General features: G+C 35.0%; 2 protein-coding genes across 6 annotated transcripts in view; both read left to right on the forward strand.

The window, feature by feature from the left end:
* Nucleotides 1–21,362, forward strand: part of Elf1 (E74 like ETS transcription factor 1) — a 105,819-nt gene extending 84,457 nt beyond the window's left edge. For all 5 annotated transcript variants that reach the window (XM_048800984.1, XM_048800981.1, XM_015484336.2 and 2 more), the window contains exons 4-9: nucleotides 2,440–2,547; nucleotides 4,495–4,662; nucleotides 8,823–8,906; nucleotides 9,645–9,837; nucleotides 11,923–12,369; nucleotides 19,393–21,362. In XM_048800984.1, coding sequence (XP_048656941.1) covers nucleotides 2,440–2,547; nucleotides 4,495–4,662; nucleotides 8,823–8,906; nucleotides 9,645–9,837; nucleotides 11,923–12,369; nucleotides 19,393–19,996 — 1,604 coding nt within the window. In that variant the 3' untranslated portion in view covers nucleotides 19,997–21,362. The remainder of the gene's footprint in view (nucleotides 1–2,439; nucleotides 2,548–4,494; nucleotides 4,663–8,822; nucleotides 8,907–9,644; nucleotides 9,838–11,922; nucleotides 12,370–19,392) is intronic.
* A 1,801-nt stretch (nucleotides 21,363–23,163) lies between these two features.
* The window catches only part of Sugt1 (SGT1 homolog, MIS12 kinetochore complex assembly cochaperone), a 28,676-nt gene continuing 28,047 nt past the window's right edge, over nucleotides 23,164–23,792 (forward strand). The window contains exons 1-2 of the mRNA XM_015484337.2: nucleotides 23,164–23,338; nucleotides 23,430–23,487. Of these exons, the coding sequence (XP_015339823.1) occupies nucleotides 23,301–23,338; nucleotides 23,430–23,487 (96 nt within the window). The 5' untranslated portion in view covers nucleotides 23,164–23,300. The remainder of the gene's footprint in view (nucleotides 23,339–23,429; nucleotides 23,488–23,792) is intronic.

The following is a 23,792-nucleotide window of genomic DNA, read 5'->3' on the forward strand; positions in this document are numbered from 1 at the left end:
GTTGCAGGATCCTATCTTGAATCTTATATTTCATTTTGTTGTCATTTCTCTTTGGTCTCTTCCAGTTTGTTATCTTTTCTGTGTTTCCTTAATCTCTATGTTTCTCATAATATTAACAGTTTTGAAGTTACTGGTTACATATTTTTTAGTATGTGCCTCAGTTTTAGTTGTGTGATGTTTTTTCCTGATTGGGGTTAAGGTAATATATTTTTTATAACATGTTACAGAAAATGGCATTGTCTCCTCAATATATCATATTAGTGTAATAAGTGTTTTTTGAAAAATGTACATTATCTTATTTAGTTCTCACAATAGAAAAAAACTGAAGTTAGGTTAAATTATATATCATGTGGCAAAATCTCCATCAATAACACTGGCTGACAACACTTAATTTTTGTACCTGTTTTCCGGTTTTTTTTTTTTTTTTTAATCAAAGCATTGTATCATTATTTACTTTGTTGTGAGATGGGCAGTGCTGAGGGTTGAACCCAAGGGCCTCAAGCATGCTAGACAAGCACTTTTACCACTTAGCAACATCCCTCAGGCTCAATATTCATATTTTTTTTTTATTCAGAGAAAAACCAATGAAAGTTTTTAGTGAATCTGGACTAGTTTCTCTTATCAGTAAAAGAATTGGATTAGTCAGATTAGAAATTTCTTTGCATTGCTGCCTGTGATCTATGTAGTTTGTTTATGATCACCACTACCATGTATCTGTTGTGTAGCTAGCATGGGTTTTTTTTTTTCAATGTATTCTGATGCAACTTGTTTAAAAATTCATCCTTGTCTGAGCAATGCCATGAGAAAGGTAAGTGTCCTTATTCTAGAGTTGGGAAGGAGTATTGTGCTTTTGAGAAATTCTGGGGGAAGAAAGAACAGTTTAGTTCTTAAGGGCAGTAGGTGATAATTCAGATAATGTATTTGTTTGCTATTTCTGCCATAACAAAGTACTACAGATTGGGTGGCTCAAAGTACTACAGATTAAGTGGCTTTTCTCACTGTTCTAGAAACTAAAAGTCTAAGGTCAAGGTGTTGACAGGTTTGGTTTCTTCTGTTGCTTCTTCCTTGGGCTTATAAAGATAACTGTCTTCTTTCTGTGTCTTCACACATAGTCTTCCCTCTGTACCTGTTTATGTTCAGATTTCTTTTTAGAGGGACACTAGTCATATTGGATTAGAGTCTATCCTAATGACCTCATTTTAACTTATCTCATTAAAGACATCACATAGCCAGCGCAGTGCATGCCTGTAATCCCAGGGGCTCAGGAGGCTGAGGCAAGGGCGATCGTGAGATCAAAGCCAGCCTCACAGCAAAAGTGAGGCACTAAGTACCTCAGTGAGACACTGTCTCAAAATAAAATACAAAATGGGTCTGGGGATGTGGCTTAATGGTCCAGTGCCCCTGAGTTCAATGCCTGGTACTAAAACAAGAACAAACAAACAAACAAACAAACAAAAAAACGTGGGGGCAGAGAGTAGGGCTTGAATAAAAAAGACGATTGACTATATTTTGGTAATGTTTGAAGCTGGAAATGAATACATGGGGTTTCATTATATTGTGTTCCATGATTTTGATTTAGTTTGAAACTTCAATAATAAAAAGATTTAGCTACTTTATGGAATTTGAAGTTTTAATTAGATTGTTGCTGTACCTATAATCCCTGATTTCAGATTTGTATGTTCTTCAAACTAGTTTTATTTTTATTTATTTTTACCTTCATTCTTTTTTTAAAAAAACATCAAATCATATATTTATTTATTTTTACGTGGTGCTGAGGATTGAATCCAGTGCCTCAAACATGCTAGGTAAGCGCTTTACCACTGAGCCACAACCCAGCTCTTAAACTTCATTCTTAATCATTGATTTACTTCATATCAAATTTGCTATAAATTTGAACCTATAAAAATGTATAATGAAAAAAATACCACTTTGTCTTTAAAGTTCTACCTAAGTTTTCATTTGGAAAGAAGGTTGCCAGTAAAAATTTTTGAAAACCCATGACCTCACTCTTACTTGTGTGGAGATTCTTTTTCTATAAATGTTGTATTTATATTTGCTTTTTAAGTCTGTGTAAAATTTAAAGGGTTACAGTTATAAACTATCAATCCAACCCTGAATCTGAGAGTTACAATTTCAGGCATATATTCAAACTATTTAAAATAATGCATAGTTTGTACATTGTGTTAATTAAAATCCCAGGTAGAGTAATTAATATTACATAAAACATACCCCCAAATGGTACCAGAATACTATAATTACCAAAGGATATTTAGATTCTTACAATGTGACTGTGCCTAAAAGTTGTTGGAAATGGTGGTAACTCATTCACTGATGGGAACATTAATTGATGCTTCCTGGTTCAGGAGATCAGCAGTATCTGAATTTCAGGGTAACAGATATCTTGTAGCTAATTCTATTTTTTCTTTTAATGTATTGTAGTTGAAGCTTCCTGTCCTAATGGGGATGAAACAATTGAAACTATTGAGGCTGCTGAGGCACTCCTCAATATGGATTCCCCTGGCCCTATGCTGGATGAAAAACGAATAAGTGAGTAATTGATTGTTCATGTTTATGTATACTGTAAGTTTATTCTTGCCATTTCTCTCTAGTAGATGGTAAATATCAAGAGATCAGAGACCATGTTTTATATTTTAGAGTAATAAGCATATTTTAAGCTACAGTACTAGTTGAGGCACCTTTGCTAGAGTGCTCAGTTAAAGATGACTTTTTAATTTGGGAACAAAAAGTAATTTACTAATTATCAAATAGTACATTATGCAGAATTTCTTAACCTCATCCGTGAAACTATTAGGGTATTTAATCCTAGACTGTTATAATCAAGTGATCTTTATAGATAATCATTGAGTAGGCAAAGTCATTGAAATTTTTACTATTCCTTTTTTTAAAAAAAACTTTTATAATTGTTGATGGATCTTTATTTTATTTATATGTGGTACTGAGAATTGAACCCTGTACCTCACACATGCTAGGCAAGTGCTCTTCCACTGAGCCACACCACAGCTCAATTTTTACTGTTCTTTTGTGGCATAAAATTAATTGCCGCATCATCCAGATCCTTCCCCCACTCCCCCACCCCAATGCCGGGAATTGAACTCGGGTCTCATACACGCTAGGTAGTGCTTTAACATTGAGTTACACCCGTAGTCTCCACATTATCTATTTAAAAATCCATGGTTTGGGGGGCAGGGGGAGCTTTTCTGACATGAAAGCAGTCAAACTCATGAAATTAATTATTACTAAACCAACTCAGGATATTTATTGAATGTTAGCTTATATATGTGCAATAGCAGTGTATTAGGCATGAACACAATAGGATGTTATTTCTTTCCCCAATCTTAGAATTCAATTTTGAAGTTAGTTACTTATAAAATAGGCCATTGTAGTGACACATGCCTATAATCCCAGTGGCCTTGGAGGCTGAGGCATGAGGATTGTGAGTTCAAAATCGGCCTTAGCAAAAGCAAGGCACTAAGCAATCAGTGAGATCCTGTCCCTAAATAAAGTATAAAAAGGGCTGGGGATGTGGCTCAGTGGTTGAGTCCCCCTGAATTCAATCCCTGGTACCCCCCACCAAAAAATTGTACCATATTTCTTGCATAATCATTATGACCACATACATTCACGAGGAATGTGTGCATCCTAATCTTGCACCAAAGACTAATCAGTGATTTTTAAGTAGTATACAGCTTTAAAAAAAAATCTTCACATAATGATTGCACCCCACTTTTTTGCAAAAAATAAATTTATCAAAAAGTCTCTGATTATGCAGTGAAATTTGGTAAAAGCCAAAAATAAAGGACAGGAGCATTCAGGAAGCAGTCTCTCATACTAGAGACAGGCTTTACTGAGAAAGTGTTTTGACTTGGGCTGTAAATGATGAATAAGCTTTTAAGGAGACAGGAGAGGGGATTCAAGCTAGAGGTAATGGATTGAGCTACAGACATAGACCTGTAAAATAAATAAATACATACATACATACATAGGTAAATACATAAATTTTGAGGTGAATGTTTTGGTACAGATAAACTGTAAACTTCATGGTAGTTGGGAGATGTGATTGGAAAGGTTGGTTTAGATTGTGGAAGCTTTAAAAGACATGCCATGGAGTTTGGGTTTAATTTTTCCTTGCAAATTATAGGAATATATTTTTTGTATAATTTTTTCTTCTAATTTTTAGGGTATAAAACTTTTGTATAAAGGAATAATGTAGTAAGAAGAATAATGTGATGAGTTCAGACTTAGATTTCAGGAGATAACTTCACCCTGGAGGAGAGAGACAAGATAAACTGATAGGAAGTCAAATAAAAAAGACTTTGAAATAGACCATCAAGACTCCACTGATCTAGGGTACTTGATTTAAGGCAGAGAATAGATTTAAAAATTTTATTTCTCCTTTAACCTTCATAGAAATGTAAAATTATTTTGGTTTATAATACACAGCATGTTATAATTAGTTGATTTTACTTTCTTTAGATAATAATGTATTTACTTCATCTGAAGATGACATTGTTGTTGCCCCAATTACCCATGTATCAGTCACATTAGATGGGATTCCTGAAGTGATGGAAACTCAACAGGTGCAAGAGACATATGCAGACTCACCAGAAGCCTCTTCACCAGAACAGCCTAAAAGAAAGAAAGGTAGGTCATTAATTTTTGGGGGGCAAATAGTCAAATCTTGATGTGGAATCTATATATAATTTTATTCAAGGTAGATGGTTAATTTGGGGGGCAAATAATCAAGTCTTGATGGGGAATCTATATAATTTTATTCAAGGATTTTTTTTTTTTTTGCACTAGGCATTGAACTCAGGGGTGCTTTATCACTGAGCTACATCCTCAGACCTTTTGGTATTTTATTTGATACAGTGTCTTGATAAGGTGCTTAGGGCCTCACTAAGTTTCTGAGGCTGGTCCCAAACTTGTGATCCTCCGGCCTCAGCCTCTGGAGTTGCTGGGATTATAGGCATGTTCCATTGTGCCTGCTCAAAGATATTTCTATACCAATTAACAAATTGAGGGCAAAAATCCAAATTGAGGTATTTCTTCATATTAGGGTCATTTGAAAAATACAATTTTATGTATTTAAAATACTTGGTCTATCACAGAAAAAAGATTTACCAACTTTTTAAAGCCTCAGATTTTTAATCTAACCCTGTTAACTCAAACTCAAAAAAGAGCTTGTGGGTAAGGACAGATCAGCTTCATTCCCAAAGAGGATTATTTGAAAATCACCAGTCTATACTTGAGATTGATTCCAACATAAGATTCTAATTGGAAAACTTATGCATTGGAAATCAACTAAGAAATTGAAGAGGAAAATTTTAAGGGGATTTTGAACTTTTCACAAATTGGCACCACACTTGCCTTTTGAAGTCTGTTGCTCTTTCCATTTCATTGTTCCTGCTTGGTTAATATTTTGGTTAATGGCCTCACCAACCACCAATAATCTGAGCTCATGTGAAAGTAAGGAAAATTCCAAGATAAAAATGAAGAAGAAAGTAAAAAAGTATAAACTAACATTGTAGCAGCTCTCAAGGGCTGAGAAACCTAAGTCAAGGGGCTTGTTTTTATTGCTTATGTAGTGGCAGCAGCCTAGGTCTTGGGCCTTTGCAAGATGAGGTATTAGTCTCAGACCTGAAAATATAACTGGAACCCTAAAAGAGATACAAACTTGGGGGAAAATCCATTCATTAACAAATACAAGGAAACGTGTACAAGTTTCTTGTACAAGTGTCTGCCAGGACTCTGGAGAATTCTTCCTTTGAGAATTTATGATCCTTGTCTCCCTTAACTAGGTTTATGATGAGATTTTAAACTATCACTAATTTTAGAATTCCCAGCCAAGTAATTAACATAAAAGTGGCTCCAGGCTGATAATAACATTGGGGCACCAGGCTGAAACTCACAAAATTGTTCTGGTAGGTTGCACATTGAACCTAAGTCGCATAGGATTTCCTCAGAAAAAGCCCTGTTAAAGGTGAACTTACATTATGGTATCACAAAATACACAAGGAAGACATTTCCTGAGTAAAAAGTAGCAGACATAGAAAACCCTAGGTTTAGTTCTCTAAGAAAACAACAGATAATAAAATGATCAAATAGAAACTTTGAGGAAGATTACAGTTTCTAAAGCAAAAGAATAAGAAACAGTCAAAGAATTAACATGGTTAATAACATGTTCAAAGAACAAGAAGATTTTTTAAAAGACCAAGGGGAACTTCTACTTGTAGTTGAGATGGAATAATAGAACATGGATTTACCCTTCTACCTGAAGCAACTAAAAATAGGCAAAATATATGAAACAATGATAATAGATATCAGTCAAACAAAAGTCAGTGTTACCTGAGAGACAAGAAACAAATGAGTTGAGTCTTATGATGGCCCCTTCTTCATGAAGAAAAATTGTTTGGGAAATAATTTGTCAGTTTCTTAAAAATTTTAATGTATACTTGTAACCTTGTCATTCTAAATATTTAAACAAAAGAAATGAAAGTGTATGTTTAGACAAACTTATTGAATATTTTTAGCAACCATATTTTCACTTGCCCAAAACTAGAAAAAAACCAAATGTCTATCAACTGCTGATTGACTAAACGGGTGGTATATCAATATAATATCATTCAAGTATAAATAGAACATACCATTGATACATAAAACAAAAATGGATAAATTTCAAAAATTTTTATGTTAAAGGAAGAAGCCAATGATAAAAGAATATGCTTATGTGTACATAAAATTCCTGAATCTACAGCCGTTTTTATTTTTTATTTAGACATAGGGTCTTACTAAGTTACCTAGGGTGCCCTCAAACGTGTGATCCTCCTGCTTCAACTTCTCAAGTCTCTGGGATTTACAGGCATGAACCACCATGCCTGGCAAAGAAATAATTGTAAATCAAGAATTTTGTATCCAACCAAGCTATAATTCATGTGAAGCTGTGTATATTGCCACCTTGAAATAGTAAGGGAGATGATGGATATTGCGTAGGCTATGGACAGTGTCTGTCATGACTTAAACTAGTTAGACATTTTCTTTATTCCTATCGCCTACCTCTATCAGAAGAGCACGTATATAGTATAAAATAAGATGATAGGTTACCAAAGTCTTGGTTTCTAATGATTTATTGTCATGAACATAGCCAGAGAATCTGCCTCATGAAGGAGTTCTCTACAGATGTCTGACATGCTGAAAGTATTACTAGAGATATTTTTGGCTTTTTCTCCCCTCACCCCCATAATGCTGAGGGTTATAGGGCCAATGCATGCTATGCAAGTATTCTACCATTCAGCCCCCACCCTGCCACCTATTTATTCCCTTTTATTTTGAGACAGGGTCTCATTAAGTTGCCCAGGCCTGGCTTTGAACTTTCAATCTTTCTGTCTCAGTTTCCTGAGTAGCCAAGATTATGGCATTTGATAGTCTTAAGACAAAATTTAAAAGGAAAAAAAAGGCTTTTCTGACCCCTTTTCCCCATACTCTTACTCATCCAAATGATTTCAAAAATGTTTTCCTACTCAGTTTCTTGGGATAGGTTGTTACTTACCTTGTGATTTTTAGCTCTAAAATTTTGATATTCTAAGTTATTGTCTTACATTTACTCCAAATTCACCCTGTGATCTAGACCAGAGAGTTAGTCTCAAGAATATTGGGGAAGAGAGGTAGTAACTACATACAGAATGGTAGTTTATTCAGACAGCATGAGTGCCTCAACTAAATACAGTCAACAATGCTACCAAGCCGTAGTTCCAGAAGAGTGGCAAAAGTAAATCACAGAGACTTACCAATCTGTATTTAGGCTGTCAGGATGGACTTAGAGATTCATGATGGATAACCATAAAATTTGCTGAGAATTTCAAGAGATATAGAAAACTGAGGTGTTTAAAAATACACAAGCCAAGAATGGTGGGTGCTTCCTGTAATCCCAGCTACTCAAAGATTGAGTGAGGCAGGAGGATTGCAAGTTCGAGGCCAGCCTGGGCAACTTATTGAAACCCTGTCTCAAAATGAAATAAAAATGGCTAAGGAGGGGCTGGGGCTGTAGCTTAGTGGTGGAGTGCTTGCCTTGCACATGTGAGGCACTGGGTTCCATCCTCAACACCACATAAAAATAAATAAGTAAAGATATTGTGTCCATCTACAACTAAAAAAAATATTTTAGAAAAAAGTTTTTTAAAAATGGCTAAGAATATATGTAGCTCATTGGCAGAGTCTTGCCCAGCACATCTGAGGCCTCTAACACATATCAAATATACAGGAATAAATTAGGTGGTTCAACAATTAGGGGGTTCACATTTTACCTCAGATATTTTCTATATCTATAGAATATGGAAAAGTTTCTAACATTTGAAAATTTATGTAAAAATGTCTGTTATATAAAGAGAGAAAAGCTCAAAATCCATTTCTCTTGCCTTAAAAAGCTTGTACAACCAAGAGTCAGACAAACCTATGTGGCCAATTTTTTAAGTCTAAGTTTTATCAATGTCAAGAATATTCCCCGATTTCTTAAGAAAGCACTATCAATATGGTTACATCAAAGACAAGATTCAATATTTGAAATTTAACCTCATTTTTACAGATGGGTCAGTCATTTCTTACATAAATGTGTTTGTGATCTAACCTACATTAATGTTAAGTTTTTACTGAAATTTTTTTTTAGTAAAAGCATTTTAAGGTCAAGTTTATTGTCCTATGTATAGACATTTTGGCCTTTGAAACTTATGATAAATGAAAAAATAGCTAAGTTGTTCATTATTTTTCATTTTTGAGGGCAGATATTTACACGGTTATTCTGATTTCAGGGAGGAAAACTAAACCACCACGACCAGATTCCCCAGCTGCTACTCCAAATATATCTGTGAAGAAGAAAAACAAAGATGGGAAAGGTAAGTACTGCTATAATTTCCCAATAATACTTCCAGGCCAAGTAACATTGAGATTGCTTTATAATGTCTTCATATTGTAAGTAGAAACCTCCAGTTTTCTTGATAAACTGAAATGGACTATATTACTACCAATGTTTATAAGATAGAGTTGCCAATTTCTGTAAATGAACTGGTAATAAGGTAGCTCTAGAAATCCTTTTGAATTATTTTCATTTGTATGTCAAAATAATCCATTTATTCATTTAATAATACGAGGCTCTTGGAAGAATTCAGCCCTGTTAGATTTCAGTTCATACACATTATTAGGTTGTCGTGAAATTCTAGTATTTTCATAACCATTGCTCAAATTTGAAGAAAGCTGTTATGGCTGATGCTACTTGTTCTAATATAAAGACAACAACTATGTAAAGTTTCATATAATTTTTTCATGTTTCTTCTATGTAATGGCTCTTAAATAGAAAAAAAAAATATCTTGAAGTGCTTTCTCCCTAAGTCATTGCAAATCTAATGGGTAAGATATTGTCTCTTTTCAGTCGTCTTACATAGGACTGATTCACAGTTCTTTCTTAGACCTTAAAAATTATGAACATCAAATCACCAATTCTAACTGAATATATCGGCAATACTACTGAATTATATAATAATTTTGTGTTAATATAGTTTACAGAACTATATTTGTTTTATTGTGCTCTTTTAAATGAAATTTTGTTCATTTAAAAATAAGTTGTTTTGTTTCAGGAAATACAATTTATCTTTGGGAATTTTTACTGGCCCTGCTCCAGGACAAAGCTACTTGTCCTAAATACATCAAATGGACTCAACGAGAAAAAGGCATTTTTAAACTGGTAGATTCTAAAGCAGTATCCAGGTTGTGGGGAAAACACAAAAACAAACCTGATATGAATTATGAGACCATGGGAAGAGCACTCAGGTGTGTGAAGTTTTTTTTTTGTTGTTAAGAATACCATTTCCTAGGTATTGAAAAAATGGGTAACTTTTTAAAAACTAAGGGATTAAAGAAGTGAATTTTATTGAGTTACAAAACAACAATTGTTTAGAGGTTTAGTGGAATAGACAAAGGTGAATGGAGGGAAGGTGGGGGGCGGGGGATAGGAAAAGGAAAGACAGTGAAGTGAATCTAACATATGTACATGTATGAATATACCACAGTGAATCTCACTGTTGTGTACATCCATAAGAAATTAATTTAAAAAATAACTATAGGTAAATGGCAGAAAGATTAGGAGAAGGAAGGGATCAGTGGGGATGGGGAGAGGGAAGGGGAAGGAGAGGTATAGGGGTCTGAACTAGAGCAAAATATATTCCATGCTTGTAAATTATGTCAAAATGGATTCTACCATCATGTATAACTGAAGAAATAATAATTTTTTTAAAACCACAATTCTTGTAGAAATCAGTGCACATTTAAACTAAAAGCTTATTCTAACCAGGGAAGATATTTTCCTTCTTAAAAGAAGGAAACAACAACAGATACAGGTTGAACTAAACAAAAACCTGATTTCAAAATGCTACAAATCTGACACTTTTTGAGCAAAAAAGTTGTGGTGCCTAAAAGGTTTTGGATTTTGAGAGGCTGTGGGAAGAGGCTTAGTGGTACAGTGCCTAGCATGTGCAAAGACCTGGGTTTAATCTCCAGCACTGCAAAAAACAAACAAAAGCAAAAAGATAAAAAGTGTTGGATTTTTGGAGTATTTCCAAATTTGGGTGATTTGTATTAGGGATGCACAATAAGTAAAATCTATATGCAGATATTCAAAAACTCAAAAAAAACCTAAATATTAAATATGTTTTGGTTCCAAGTATTTTAGATAAGACATACTTAACCTATAGTTTACTAAGAAAATATCTATCATTAGGAATTGTATGTGAACTGTAGGGCTCATATTTTGAACCATTATGTTTAAATTTAGCCCAAAATACCAATAGTGGTAGTGCAGGTACTTGTAAGAAATTCATTTTTAAACATGAAGCTCAGGTATGATGTTATTTATTATAATGGAATAGATTCATACTTCAGTATTAATATTAGAAATTTTGAATGAGGTACCATTTTATTCTTAAGCTTGCTTTTGCTTTATTTTTCTGGGATCATGTCATTTATTCTCAATATATGCACATATTTGAGAAAGATTAAAAATAGGAATGATCTGACTAGGTATGATGGCACATGCCTGTAATCCTAACATCTCTGTAGGCTGAGGCAGTTAGGTCAGCCTCAGCACAAGTGAGACCCTGCTTCAAAAAATAAAAAGGGATGGGGATATATAGCTCAGTGGTAAAGTGCCCCAGGTATCAATCTCCAGTAGTTAAAAAAAAAAGAATGATCTGAATAATCTTTTAGAATAATCTTTTTGACAGTCTTAAACTAGAACTCTTCTTAGATCCTCAGCAATTTATTGAGATCCTGTCTCAAAATAAGAAAGGGATTAAAGATGTGGTAAAGCACCCCGGAGTTTAATCCCTAGTACCTAAATAAACAACAACAACAACAACAAAAATTAGAACTAGTTCAAGTTTTTGGTTTATTTAGCTTACACTTTGTTTTGGCTCTTGATTTTGTTAAAATCAATGACAGACTATTTGGATCTCTGTACTGTACATCATTAAAGTTTGCACACAAATCTGAATAAAATTTAAACTCATATTAATGTTACAGGAAGCTATGGAGAGGAAACAGTTTCTTGATATATGTAGGATAGTTGATTATCCCAGAAAGTTAGCAGCAAGATAGAGAAAGGAAGAAAATTGAAGACTGGTTACTTTTCAACGGTACCCTAATCAGAATTGACTTTAGATTTAACTGGCAATAATGTCTTTTCTCTCTCTAAGTGTTAAGTGTATCCTATATAAGGTAACTGTCCTTAATTCAGAAAATTTTTCACTTGTTTGATTCTAACTTTAAAGTTGCTATGATTAGGAAAATTTGTTTTTATTGAATATTATTTTAATTTGATTGATTGAATAGGATATTGATGAAATTATCTGCTTTGAATAGGTACTATTACCAAAGGGGTATTCTTGCAAAAGTGGAAGGTCAGCGCTTGGTATATCAGTTTAAAGAAATGCCAAAAGATCTTATATACATAGATGATGAGGATCCAAGTTCCAGCATAGAGTCTTCAGATCCATCACTATCTTCATCGACCACTTCAAGTAGGAATCAAGCAAGCCGATCAAGAGTATCTTCAAGTCCAGGGATAAAAGGAGCCACTACAGTTCTAAAGCCAGGGAATTCTAAAGCTACAAAACCCAAAGATCCTATAGAAGTTACACAGCCATCAGAAGTTTTGAGGACAATGCAGCCCTCACAGTCTCCATATCCTACCCAGCTCTTCCGGACTGTTCATGTAGTACAGCCAGTACAAGCTGTCGCAGAAGGAGAAACAACTGTAACCAATAGCATGCAAGAAGAAACATTAAATTCCTCTGTTCAGAGCATTAGGTGAGAAAAACCAAAGTTCCTATGCATAATTACTATATGTTTCTGACCAGCACCATTATTTATTAAGTGGGTCAGGGTTCAGAAGTGAACATTTTATTTTAAGCTACAACTTTTGGTTAACAGACTATTTCAAGAGCCATATGTATTGTATTAGCCCTCTGATTGTATCAGTGATTCCTTATTTTTAAACTTTAACATTATTTGATGTTATTCTATCATACTAGATAGACCTATATAAGGAATGACCCAAAGGTAAGAAAAATCCAGAGAAGTGTTTCAGATCTTTTTTCAAATCAAGTCAGAATCTGAAAAAATTCAACATAGATTGTCATACTTTGACATTAAGATTGTACTGAGTTCCAAAAAAGAAATGTTATTACTTGGGAAGATCCTACTATGGAATACTTCTATAAGTTCAAACAAGTGGAGAGGCTAAAAATTTAAAGTTGTCTTTTTCAGGCTTCAGAGTGCCAGAATTTGGAAAAGTAGTTTTCTCAGTTTAAAAATCATACTTGTCTAAGAGCCTGAGTATAGATGCTGACCAAGAAAACCCTGCTTTAGATTGGTTTTCTAAAGAATTTTGGAACTGCCCTTACCTGATTTTAGAATAGGGGCAAGGAATAAGGAATAAAAGTCAATGGATATTTAACAGCTTTTGTTGTTTTGCCTGTTTATATTGTCATGAATTTCAAGAACATGAAATGTAACAGCACACAGGAACCCTTCCAAAGCAAATAAAAGTGATTATTATCATTTGCAGATTTCCATACTATGTTTGAATATTCCATAATATAAATGCTGAGGTGTTGGTTCAGTTGGTCTTGATACAAGTTAATTTTACCTAGAATCAAGAACACACTTGGATAATTCAGCCTTTCGTACAAATTAAAATTTTTGCCATTGGGAAAATCTTAAATTTTCAAATGATTCAAGTTGATTTTTTTTCTTTTTTATTAGACAGGAATGATATAATCTCAAGCATTTACCTTCTAGTGTTTTATTTCCTGTTAGTTTGTTACCATATGATTATGTAGTTGGGAATATATGGTTCCTCCCACTAGATTCTAGATTGTCATCTTATCATTGTGTGTATATGTGCTAACAGACACAAATGGCTACATCTAGACACCGGGACCCAACTGTTGGAGGGATTAAGTGGAATTTTATAGCAATTGTATTGAAAATTTCCATTTTAGAATTAAAAAAATGCCTCTAGCTTTGAAAAGTATTAAATTGCAAATACTGTATTAGATATTACTCTGAAAGTCAATTTGTGAATAATACCCAATGACAGTTATTAAAATATTCTAAGACTTGCCAGAAAAATTCAAAGCTATCTATTTCCTCCCAGTGGTTTAAAAACTGTCCTTAGTGTCCCTTTCGAATTTCCATTTCTAGAATACCCTGACAGTTCCATGAAATCTGCCCGGATTCTAATGTTTTTTTCAGATCACGCTATATACATGTTATATATCCCTTATCTGAAATGTTTGAGATCAGAAGTGTTTCAGATTTTGAATTTTATATTGGATTTTGGAATATTTGCATATACATAAAGAGCTTTATTTTGGATAGGACCAAGTCTAAACACCAAATTCACTAATGTTTTATATATATCTCATTCATATAGACTGAAGGTAATTTTATACAATATTTTGTCAGTGAGCTGTCACATGAGGTTAGGAATTTTCCACTTGTTTCAGATTTGGGAACACTTTGAATTTTGTATTTTTGGATTAGGTATGTACAACCTGTATTACTACAAGTCATTTCTAAACTAGCTTTTTTAGATTGCTTTCTTGCAATTCTTGTTAGATCCGTGTTCACATAAAATATGTCCAGTTTTAGTTACCTCAACTCTTAGCCTCTTATACTTCTTTCTTGTTCTCTAGTTTAAGCTGATTGCCTGGCCATACTATCTTCTGTATGTTACATACTGCTGTCATTTCAGTTGATTTTAATGCCTGCCTCTTACATATTTAGCTATGTAGGAGCCATATTTTATTCATTATCATTTTCCTAGTGCCTAAACATTCACATTTTAGAGTTTATTTTGAAGTAGTGCATGTATTCATTCTTTTCCCTCATTTTAGGATAAGGAGTTTTTTAAATGGGCTATTTATAGAATGAAGCAATATAAAATTTAACATTTTCAAGTTAAAACTTACATTCTTATTGTAGTAAATCATTCCTTTATATGTATATATACTCACATTTTAAAATCATATATGTTTAAAATTTTTTCTGTCATTTGGTTTTATCTTTTATTTCTTTCCCCAAATTCTACTTGTTTTCAAGCAGTTTAACCTTTAATAGAGATATAGCTCAGTTGAAGAGCATGAACCTCAAGCAAATTGAGTATATCACTCTGAAATTTTAACATTATTGGTTTTTATTAGAATAATTTCTAATAAGATAGTGATATTTTTTTTGAAGTTGTATTTTATAATTACCCAGCTTTTTATTATAAAAATTTCAAAATGTGGAAGAGTCAAAACAGTATAATAAATACCTATTTACCGTGCACTTAGATTCAAAAATTGGTAGCACTTTGCCTTTTCTCTGTAGATTAGTTTATGACCTGTTTTTTTTTTCTGTTTTACTATTTATCAAGTAAGTTAAGATTATCTTGACTTTTACCTCTAAATAACTTCAACCCATAACTCATAAGAATAGATATTATTCTAAATAACCATTATCCTGGGAAAATAAATAGTAGTTTGATTACATTGCTCATTTTTATGACTAATAAAAACTGGGGCCTTTAAATGATTTTTCTCACTGTGGTTGAGAGGAAGTAGAACATATACAATTTAAAATATAGATTTTTCAATTATTATAGTAAGAATTTGACACGCAGAACTTTTTATATTTTACTTCTCATATAGTGATATATAGAATTCTTACAGTTCAATGAGATGTGAGTGATATTCCCATTTTAGCTGGGCATAGTAGTGCATACCTATAATCCCAGCTTTTTGGGAGGCTGGGGCAAGAATATTTAAAGTTGAAGTCCTTCCTGGGCAACTTAGCAAGATCCTATCTCAAAATAAATAAATAAATACATTTTAAAAAATTAAAAAAAAATTGAAGGGCTGGAGGTGTAGTTCATTTGGCAGAGTGCTTACCTAGTATGCAATCCCCACCACTGCCACTGAAATTCCTATCTTACAGATAAGGAAACTGAAACAGAGGTGCAGGAGCTTGGTTATATCTAGTACGTGGTGGAGAGAGCATTTTAATGCAAGCAGTTTAGTCCAAAGCAGTGAGCTTGATGATTTGCCACATTACCTACTGATTTATAACGGATCACATGAACTGTCATTTATTTACAGTGAGGCATGTAGCATCTCAGTGTATTTCCTTCACCCATTTATTTTCATCTCATAAATTGCATTTATCTATGTTTAGTCAATTAAACTTTTTTGATTTACAGCATTTGTGTTTAGTTTTTACAAATTTTGATTTGACTCTGGCTTCATGTTAGTCCATGAAACAACAAAACTAAACCACTGACCCTGTTCCAAAATGGTCTATGGATGTAATTAATGGTAGAGTGCCCCTAGGTTCAGTCCTCAGTACTGCAAATAAAAAAAAAAATCTCTGATAAAATATTTTCACAAAATTGTCCATTGGTAAACTTGAAGTCTACCTAGCCTAACTTCTTCTCTAATATTTATTCAAGCACTAAGAGTTTGTCTTAGTGCCTTATTTTTCTTTCTTTTTGGGGGGATACTGGGGATTGAATTCCAGGGGTGCTCTACCAGCTTCCCCCCCCCTTTTTTTTTTAAAGACAGGATCTTGCTAAATTGCTGAGGCTGGTCTTAATTTATAATTCTCCTGCTTCAGCCTTCTAAGTAGCTGGGATTACAGGTTTGCTCCAACGTGCCTGACTTGTCTTAATGTCTTTTAGCTGGGCATGGTGGCCACGCCTATAATCCAGGCAGTTTTGGAGGCTGAGGCAGGTGGATCCCAAGTTAAAAGCAAGCCTCAGCAACTTAGATCTTGTCTCAAAATAAAAAGGGTTGGGGATGTAGCAGTGGTAAAGAGACCCTGGGTTAAATCCCCTGTACCCTCCCCCCTGCCCAGTGTATATACATGTACAGTTTATAATTTACCTTAAGTGCAGCGTGGTGAAGGGGGGAAGAAGGTAAGCATTACCTTCCAGCATTGCCAGTTATTAAATGTGAAAATGAACTAAATATTTTGAGTGGTTCCTCATTTGTAGAATAAAGATCATAATACTTACAGGTCGTTGTGATAATCACTTCCCAGTATCTTAGTAGATCTTCAACAAAAGTTATATTATCTTTCTTAGCCTCAGAAATTAAAAAAAATTTTTTTAGACGTTGATGGATCTTTATTTTATTCATTTATTTTTATGTGGTGCTAAGAATCAAACCCAGTGCCTCACACATGCTAGGCAGGTGCTCTACCACTGAGCCACAATCCCAGGCCATCTCAGAAATTTTGATGAATTATTAATTATTACTGTGGTTCCAATTGGTTATAAGCAGCTTTGGAAGGTTTTAAAAAGTAACTAAAATATACTCTGTTATATAATATAATGGGATATAGCTGACAGTTTAACCATTAAGGGGGGAAAAAGAAATTTCTGTGTTGTTGGGGAAGAGTTTATAATATTTTATTCTTAAATCTTTAATTTTTTTTTATTAGTGAAACTTGTTTTAAAATTTGTTCAAATAACCATCATATTTACATTGTATATATCATATATAATTATGTGTATTTTCTGACAGACAATAGTCTAGTTTCTCAAACTAGAAAAGACTTGTCTTTTAAAAATTCGAACAAAAAGGGGCTGGGGTTGTGGCTCAGCAGTAGAGCACTCGCCTAACACATGTGAGGTCCTAGGTTTGATCCTCAGCACCACATAAAAAATAAATAAATAAAAATAAAGGTATTGTGTCCAACTATAACTAAAAGATAAAATATTTTTTAAAAATTTGAACAAAAGCATTAATTGCCTAATGGTAGCCCTATTAGTAATGTGGACAATTTTAAAGTACATTATTGTTTCTGCCATATCTTATAGAAGGAAAAGGGGGAGAGATATCAGAGTTAAAATGGCCTGTAATTTAAGAATATAATTGTAAATATTCATCTTAGCTGAAATTATTCAGAACTCCAGAGGTAGAAGTATGTTGTAATAGTGCCTGACTATAGAGTTTCTGTATAGACACATAGAGTGTCTGCAGTCAGATGGTCTCTTTCTTATCTTACTGGTTATCTTATGCAAGCTGTTCAACCTCTTTTTACTTGTAAAATGGAGAAAATGTGTTTATACAACATGACAAGGCTATACATATTATAGAATCTGTGTTAACTATATGCCAAGTACTGTTTTACCTATAGTACGTGGATGTAAGCTATTGTCCTGGAAAGCCTTTTGGGACCTTATTTTTAAAATGGTATCTGGTTCTAGGGTACCATACTCAGACTCTCATTCCACCAAAGTTACTCCAATTCAGGTGGGAAAAGAGATGGCAAAGGCACAGTGTGTTTTGGAAAAGCTCCCTGACTCCCAAAGTGATGGTTTCCTCCCAGTTTGTCCATTCCTGCCTAGTATTAGCTCATCTGGCCTTTATTCCCAGCCATATTCTGCCTACCTATTAAATCTTTATACCCCACTCATGATCTCTTCTAGCTTTGTCCTTCAAGAGAGCTGTTAATATCCTGCTGTAGACTGATGCTCACAATGATGACTTGAGTGGCAGTCTGAATTTGTGAATCACTATCACACGTGAATGGGTAGGCTCTAGTCATCCTGTGTCTTCCCACATACTTTGAAGCTCTCCCTAAGTTGTACTGGGTTTTTATTTCATCTTTCCACCTATCCCATTTATTTTCTCAAGAATTTCATTTCTCACATGTGACAGGCCACATAACTATAATATACTAAAATTTAGCTTTAATAACCTAGTTTATGGGGACTCTAACCTAGCATTTAGCCATTTAAAGTAACAGCTAAGTATCTTTTATAAAATGCTTTACAGAATTCAGAGAAGACAGTAGATATCCAGATGCAGTTTTTCAACTATTTTTTATATAACAGTGACCCAAATTGTAACTTTCACAGGTGTGAACTTTTAAAGTTAGATTGCCTCATGATATCATTTATGTACCTTTTTAATAAGTGAGATTATGTTAAATTGTAGCTCTGTAACTAAGATTTGTGAAAATTCTTTAGGCCTACAGAATTGCTAAAACATGCTCCTATTTTATTTTTGTCAAAGCTTGACCTTATTTTATGCTATCAGCCTAAGAACTCTCATAAATTATAATCCTGACTTGTTTTATGTAAATACATATGAATTATGAGCTATTAAAATCCTAAGAACTTTGTCATATGTACATTTAAGACAGGGATTTTGTTTTAGTTAATAGAGCATTTTGCCTCTTTATATGTTATTTTAAAAACATTGAAAATCACGAAGTTTGGTAATCATTATGGATGAGCACATTGATATTATCCTGTAAATATTTAAAAAAATGAATCAGATTTGATTTTAATTTCCTAGTTTTTTCTTCAATCATTTTTGTTTTTGCTGTGGTATTGGGGAATGATCCCAGGACACCCTACCACTGAGCCACATCCTTAACCCTTTATTATTATTTTGAAACAGGGTCTCCTTAAATTGCCCAAGCTGGCCTTGAACTTGCAATCCTCCTGTCTCAGCCTCCCAAGTCACTGGTATTACAGGCAGGTGCCACCATACCAACTTTCCCAGTCCCCCCGCCGCCCAATAGCCAATAGCTTGTGGCACTTTATACAGAGGTTTTTTTTTTTTTTAAATAGCACTCATGGATGATATCATTATGAATGGTTTCAGAGATAAAATATGTATGATGTATGCCTGGCATGATGTTTATTATTCTGTGTAAAAAATATGGGAAACAGCATTTGAAATGCCAGAATTGTATTTTTTCAGGATGACTTGTCAAGTATTAAGGTTTCAATAATGAATATGCTGTCTCACTTTTATTTGGTTATCTCAATAGGACTGTACAGGCTCCAACCCAAGTTCCAGTGGTCGTGTCTCCTGGGAATCAGCAGTTGCACACAGTAACACTCCAAACGGTGCCACTTACAACGGTAATAGCCAGCACAGATCCATCAGCCAGTGCTGGATCTCAGAAATTTATTTTACAAGCTATTCCATCATCACAGCCCATGACAGTACTGAAAGAAAATGTCATGCTACCATCACAGAAGGCAGGCTCTCCTCCTTCAATTGTCTTTAGCCCTGCCCATGTACAACAGGTTCTTACTAGCAATGTTCAGTCCATTTGCAATGGAACCGTCAGTATGACTTCATCCCCGTCCTTCAGTGCTACTACACCTGTGGTGACCTTTTCTCCTCGAAGTTCACAACTCGTTGCTCACCCTCCTGGCACTGTAATTACTTCAGTTATCAAAGCTCAAGAGACAAAAACTCTTATACAGGAGGTAGAAAAAAAGGAGATTGAAGATCATTTGAAAGAAGACACTGAGAAAACTGAGCAACAGCCACAACCTTATGTGATGGTGGTATCCAGTACCAATGGATTTGCCTCTCAGGTAGCTGTGAAACAAAATGAACTGCTGGAACCCAACTCTTTTTAAATAATGTACCAAAGGATTTATGGATGATTGTTTTATAATTGAACTCATTTTCAGTTGTCTGTAAACTGATTCTAAGATAAATCTACAGAGGTTCCTAATTTTGCGATTGTTAAAAAAAATAATTGAGTTAATTTTGATTTTGTTAGTTGAGGGAGTAAAACCCAAGTGTTTCTCTTTATTCTCCAAATGTTTCAGAATTCAATTGTGAAGGAACAGGCATTTTATACTATGAAGACATCCTTTTGAGATTTTTTTTTCAGTTGTTATACCATAAACATTTTTAAAGTTTCTTTTCTAATTTTACATTGTATTAGCTGTTTTGATTCTTTTGTAAATACATTACTTAAATGTAAGGCAACAGGAAATTTATATAGGAAGTATTTTCATTCCACTTGTATAAGTTAAGTCTTGACTCTAAAATGCAAGAAACTTATTTTATTCTTTGTTAAAATTATGTCTCTTAGATTGACTTTAGTTGGTTGTACTGTATAACAAACTATGAAAAAGTAACATTAAAAATTGAAATATGCCCATGATATGGCTCAACCTGTTTCAGCAGAGTAGTATAAAATATCATCCTAAGAGTGGTTCTCCCCCTAGTTAGCTGTGTAATCTTGGGCAATGCAAACCACTTGATTCTTTTTGGGCCTCAGTTCTCATAAGGGACGCATAGGAGTAAATGATCTCCAGTTTCCCTTGTAGTTTTAAATTTTTATTCTAACACCTATATTTTAAAATTATCAATTAAAACATTATCAAGTTATTTCCTAAAGCAATATAGCTTAAATATTATAGAAAAATAAGTGATCCCTACAAAATTCACTCTATTATCAATAAAATCTGCCATAAATTCATCCTAATTTTTTTTCATTAATTCTTTAGATCACTGTGTACTATGGTCCATTATAGTAAACTTTTGTTGCTGAGTGTTAAATGGTATACTGCTATTCTAAGAAAGTCAAAGCACTTTCTTATAGACCAAGAAAACAATTTGAGTCTTGGGCTAATCTGGCTTGAGTAGTCATTTGTTATAAAAGCATAATAGCTTTCTATTTTGGATTATTTTTTACTGGGGGTGGAGAGGGGAAGGGAATTGCATACACATATATCCAAGTTTCTGAAATAAAATAGTTTTTAGATTTTTCAACTGTAAATAATGTACATTTAGTGTCACAATAAAAATTGTTTTCTGCAAACTTTTCTAGTAAAAATTTTGTAGATGAAAAAATCATGTTTAGAGGTCTAATGTTATATGTTTTCATATTATAAAGTGAATTTGTATTTAAATGAAAATTTAAATTTTGGAATCCTCTAAACGTTTTTTGTATCGTTAATTGGTTTATTAAATAAATCGTGAAATTCTCAATATTTGTTTTTGGGCAAAAATTTCTTAACAAATGTACAGAGATTGTTCACTAGTATTTACAGTGTTACTACTAAATTATATATATATATATATAAATATATATATATAAATTATTTATATATATATATATATATATATATATATATATATATATANTTTTTCTTTTTGTGTTTGTGTTTGTGTGTGTGTGTGTGTGTGTGTGTGTGTGTGTGGCGGGGTGGTACAAGGAATTGAACTCCAGGGCATTCGCCACTGAGTCACATCCCTAGCCATATTTTGTGTTTTATTTAGAGACAGGGTCTCACGAGTTGCTCAGGGCTTGCTTTTGCTGAAACTGGCTTTGAACTCGCAATCCCCCTGCTTCAGCCTCCCAAACTGGCTGGGATTACAGGCTTGCTGCCCCATCTGTGCCTGGCAAGTCCTGGCAGTTTTATCTCAAGATTATCTGAACTCATACTTTCCCTCTCCTACTCTAGGGTGGGTTAGAAATCATTTCTTTGACCTATATTAAGAGTTATTTCCCAACAACTATTATCCTTGTCCCTTTAATCATTCCTTCACAATACAAATAATTTACCTAAAAAATGCAAATCTATTGATGACTTTGCAGATTTAAAAAAAAATCTCTTCATGAATTGGCCAGGAGAGTTAACACCCATGCTTCTTGGCACACCACACCTTGCCCATTATGATCTAGCTCTAGTTTCTCTGACTGAATTTGAATTCAAATTTTAGCGATTATGTTTTCAAACACATTGTTTTTGTCCGAATTAATTGCCTTTTCCCTCCTTTCATCGACTCCCATCTTTCAAGGACGAGCTCTGGTATCAAAGTTAGTCTTTGAGGAAGTTAACTTTGTAGTCTTTCAGCTAAGTGCGCCTTGTTATCACTTCTTTCATTCTGTCGCTTAGAACAAAACGGATTTAAACTTCTTGAGGGCATTAACATCTTTGAGACTCGGAGTTTAGTGTGGACTATGGATGTACCAGACACTCAAATTACTTAAATCTACAGTGCCTCTCACTCTCCCTCCAGTTCCCCATTCTAACCCCGTCCCGTGAAACTTGCTGGAAGCTTCCTAGTTTGATCTACTTGGGCCAGAGAACGGTGGAAGAGGGCTTGGCCAACTGGGTTGGAAAATAAAGCAGCAATGAGACAATGTTAGGCCACTTTCCTGCCTTGGGTGCTTGCGGATTGAAAAGATTGTTCTTGGTCTGCGAAGCCGACTAGGAAGAAAGGTTGGGCCACAGACTGAGGGACACACACGCCCGGGAAGAAAAACAGTTTTCCTCGGTCGCCTCTCTAGGACCAAAACGACTTCCGGCGAGTCCCTACCCATTCGAGTACTCAGCGAAAAGATCGCGAGAATCCACGCGCCATCCGGGACTCTGCTCCCGGAAAAACACTCGCAGTCGCGAATGACGTCACGACTCACGAGAGGTTGGGCTTCTGCGGTAACCATGATGAGAACTTCGGTGAAAATATGTCAATGCAGTTTGTGTTATTAACAGACATGCATACGCTTCAATCGCCAAGAGTTCATGAGGGATAACAGTGCGTTACAAAAGTGCTTCTGAAAGACTATTCCGGAAGGCTCTCTTAGAGTGCTGGCGGGGTTTGGGCGAACAAGGAGGAAGAAAGGGCAAATGAGTGTGCTGGCGGCTTCCGTAACCATGGCTTCCAGGGAGAGGGGAGGGACTGTCAGAGCTGGTCACGGGACCCCAGACACGGCGGCGACAACCGGTCCTCCACTTTCCCAGCTGGCCCTGCGCCTGCTGGTCGCCTCCCCTCCCCCAGCCGCACGCTGCGTGCCTGCTCGTTGGCTACTTAGGACGGAAGCTCGGTTGGTGTTTCTCCAGAAGTTTCCCCCGTGGGCGGCGGCGGTCCTGGTAACTGCGGTAGTAGCAGCTCCCGCGGTAGCGACAGTGGCTGTTAGGGATGGCGGCGGCCGCAGCAGAACCTGCAACAGCTCAGCGGTGCGTGTTTTCCTTTCCCTTTGTTGTTTATTTTAAACGCCCCTCCTTCTTTGGTTAGCGAGCTCTGCTGAAGTCGTTGTTTTCCCGGCAGGTTTTTCCAGTGCTTTTCAGATGCTTTGATCGAAGAGGATCCCCAGGCGGCGTTAGAGGTGAGAGACCATTTCTTTCTCCTCCACTCTGTTCTGGCTTAACCCCGCCTCTTCCCAGCATTGCCTTTTCGGGACGGAGGCTACAGTTTTTACTGTGTCTCCACCTCAGTATTGAGATCCTCAGTCTCCTTTCTCAGCCCCACACGGACCCTTTTGGGCCAGACCCCTGCTCTTACTCTTCTTCTCTCCCGCACTCCTGCATCCTGCATCCCCGCAGTTCATGAGAAAAAACACCTTCTCTGATTTATTTCGTGGGGGCATAGTTGGTTTCAGAGAAGCTTCTTTTCTTTTTTAAATGGCATTTC

The sequence above is a fragment of the Marmota marmota genome, unplaced genomic scaffold, assembly GCF_001458135.2.
Source record: "Marmota marmota marmota unplaced genomic scaffold, marMar, whole genome shotgun sequence".
NCBI classification, from domain to species: Eukaryota; Metazoa; Chordata; class Mammalia; order Rodentia; family Sciuridae; genus Marmota; species Marmota marmota.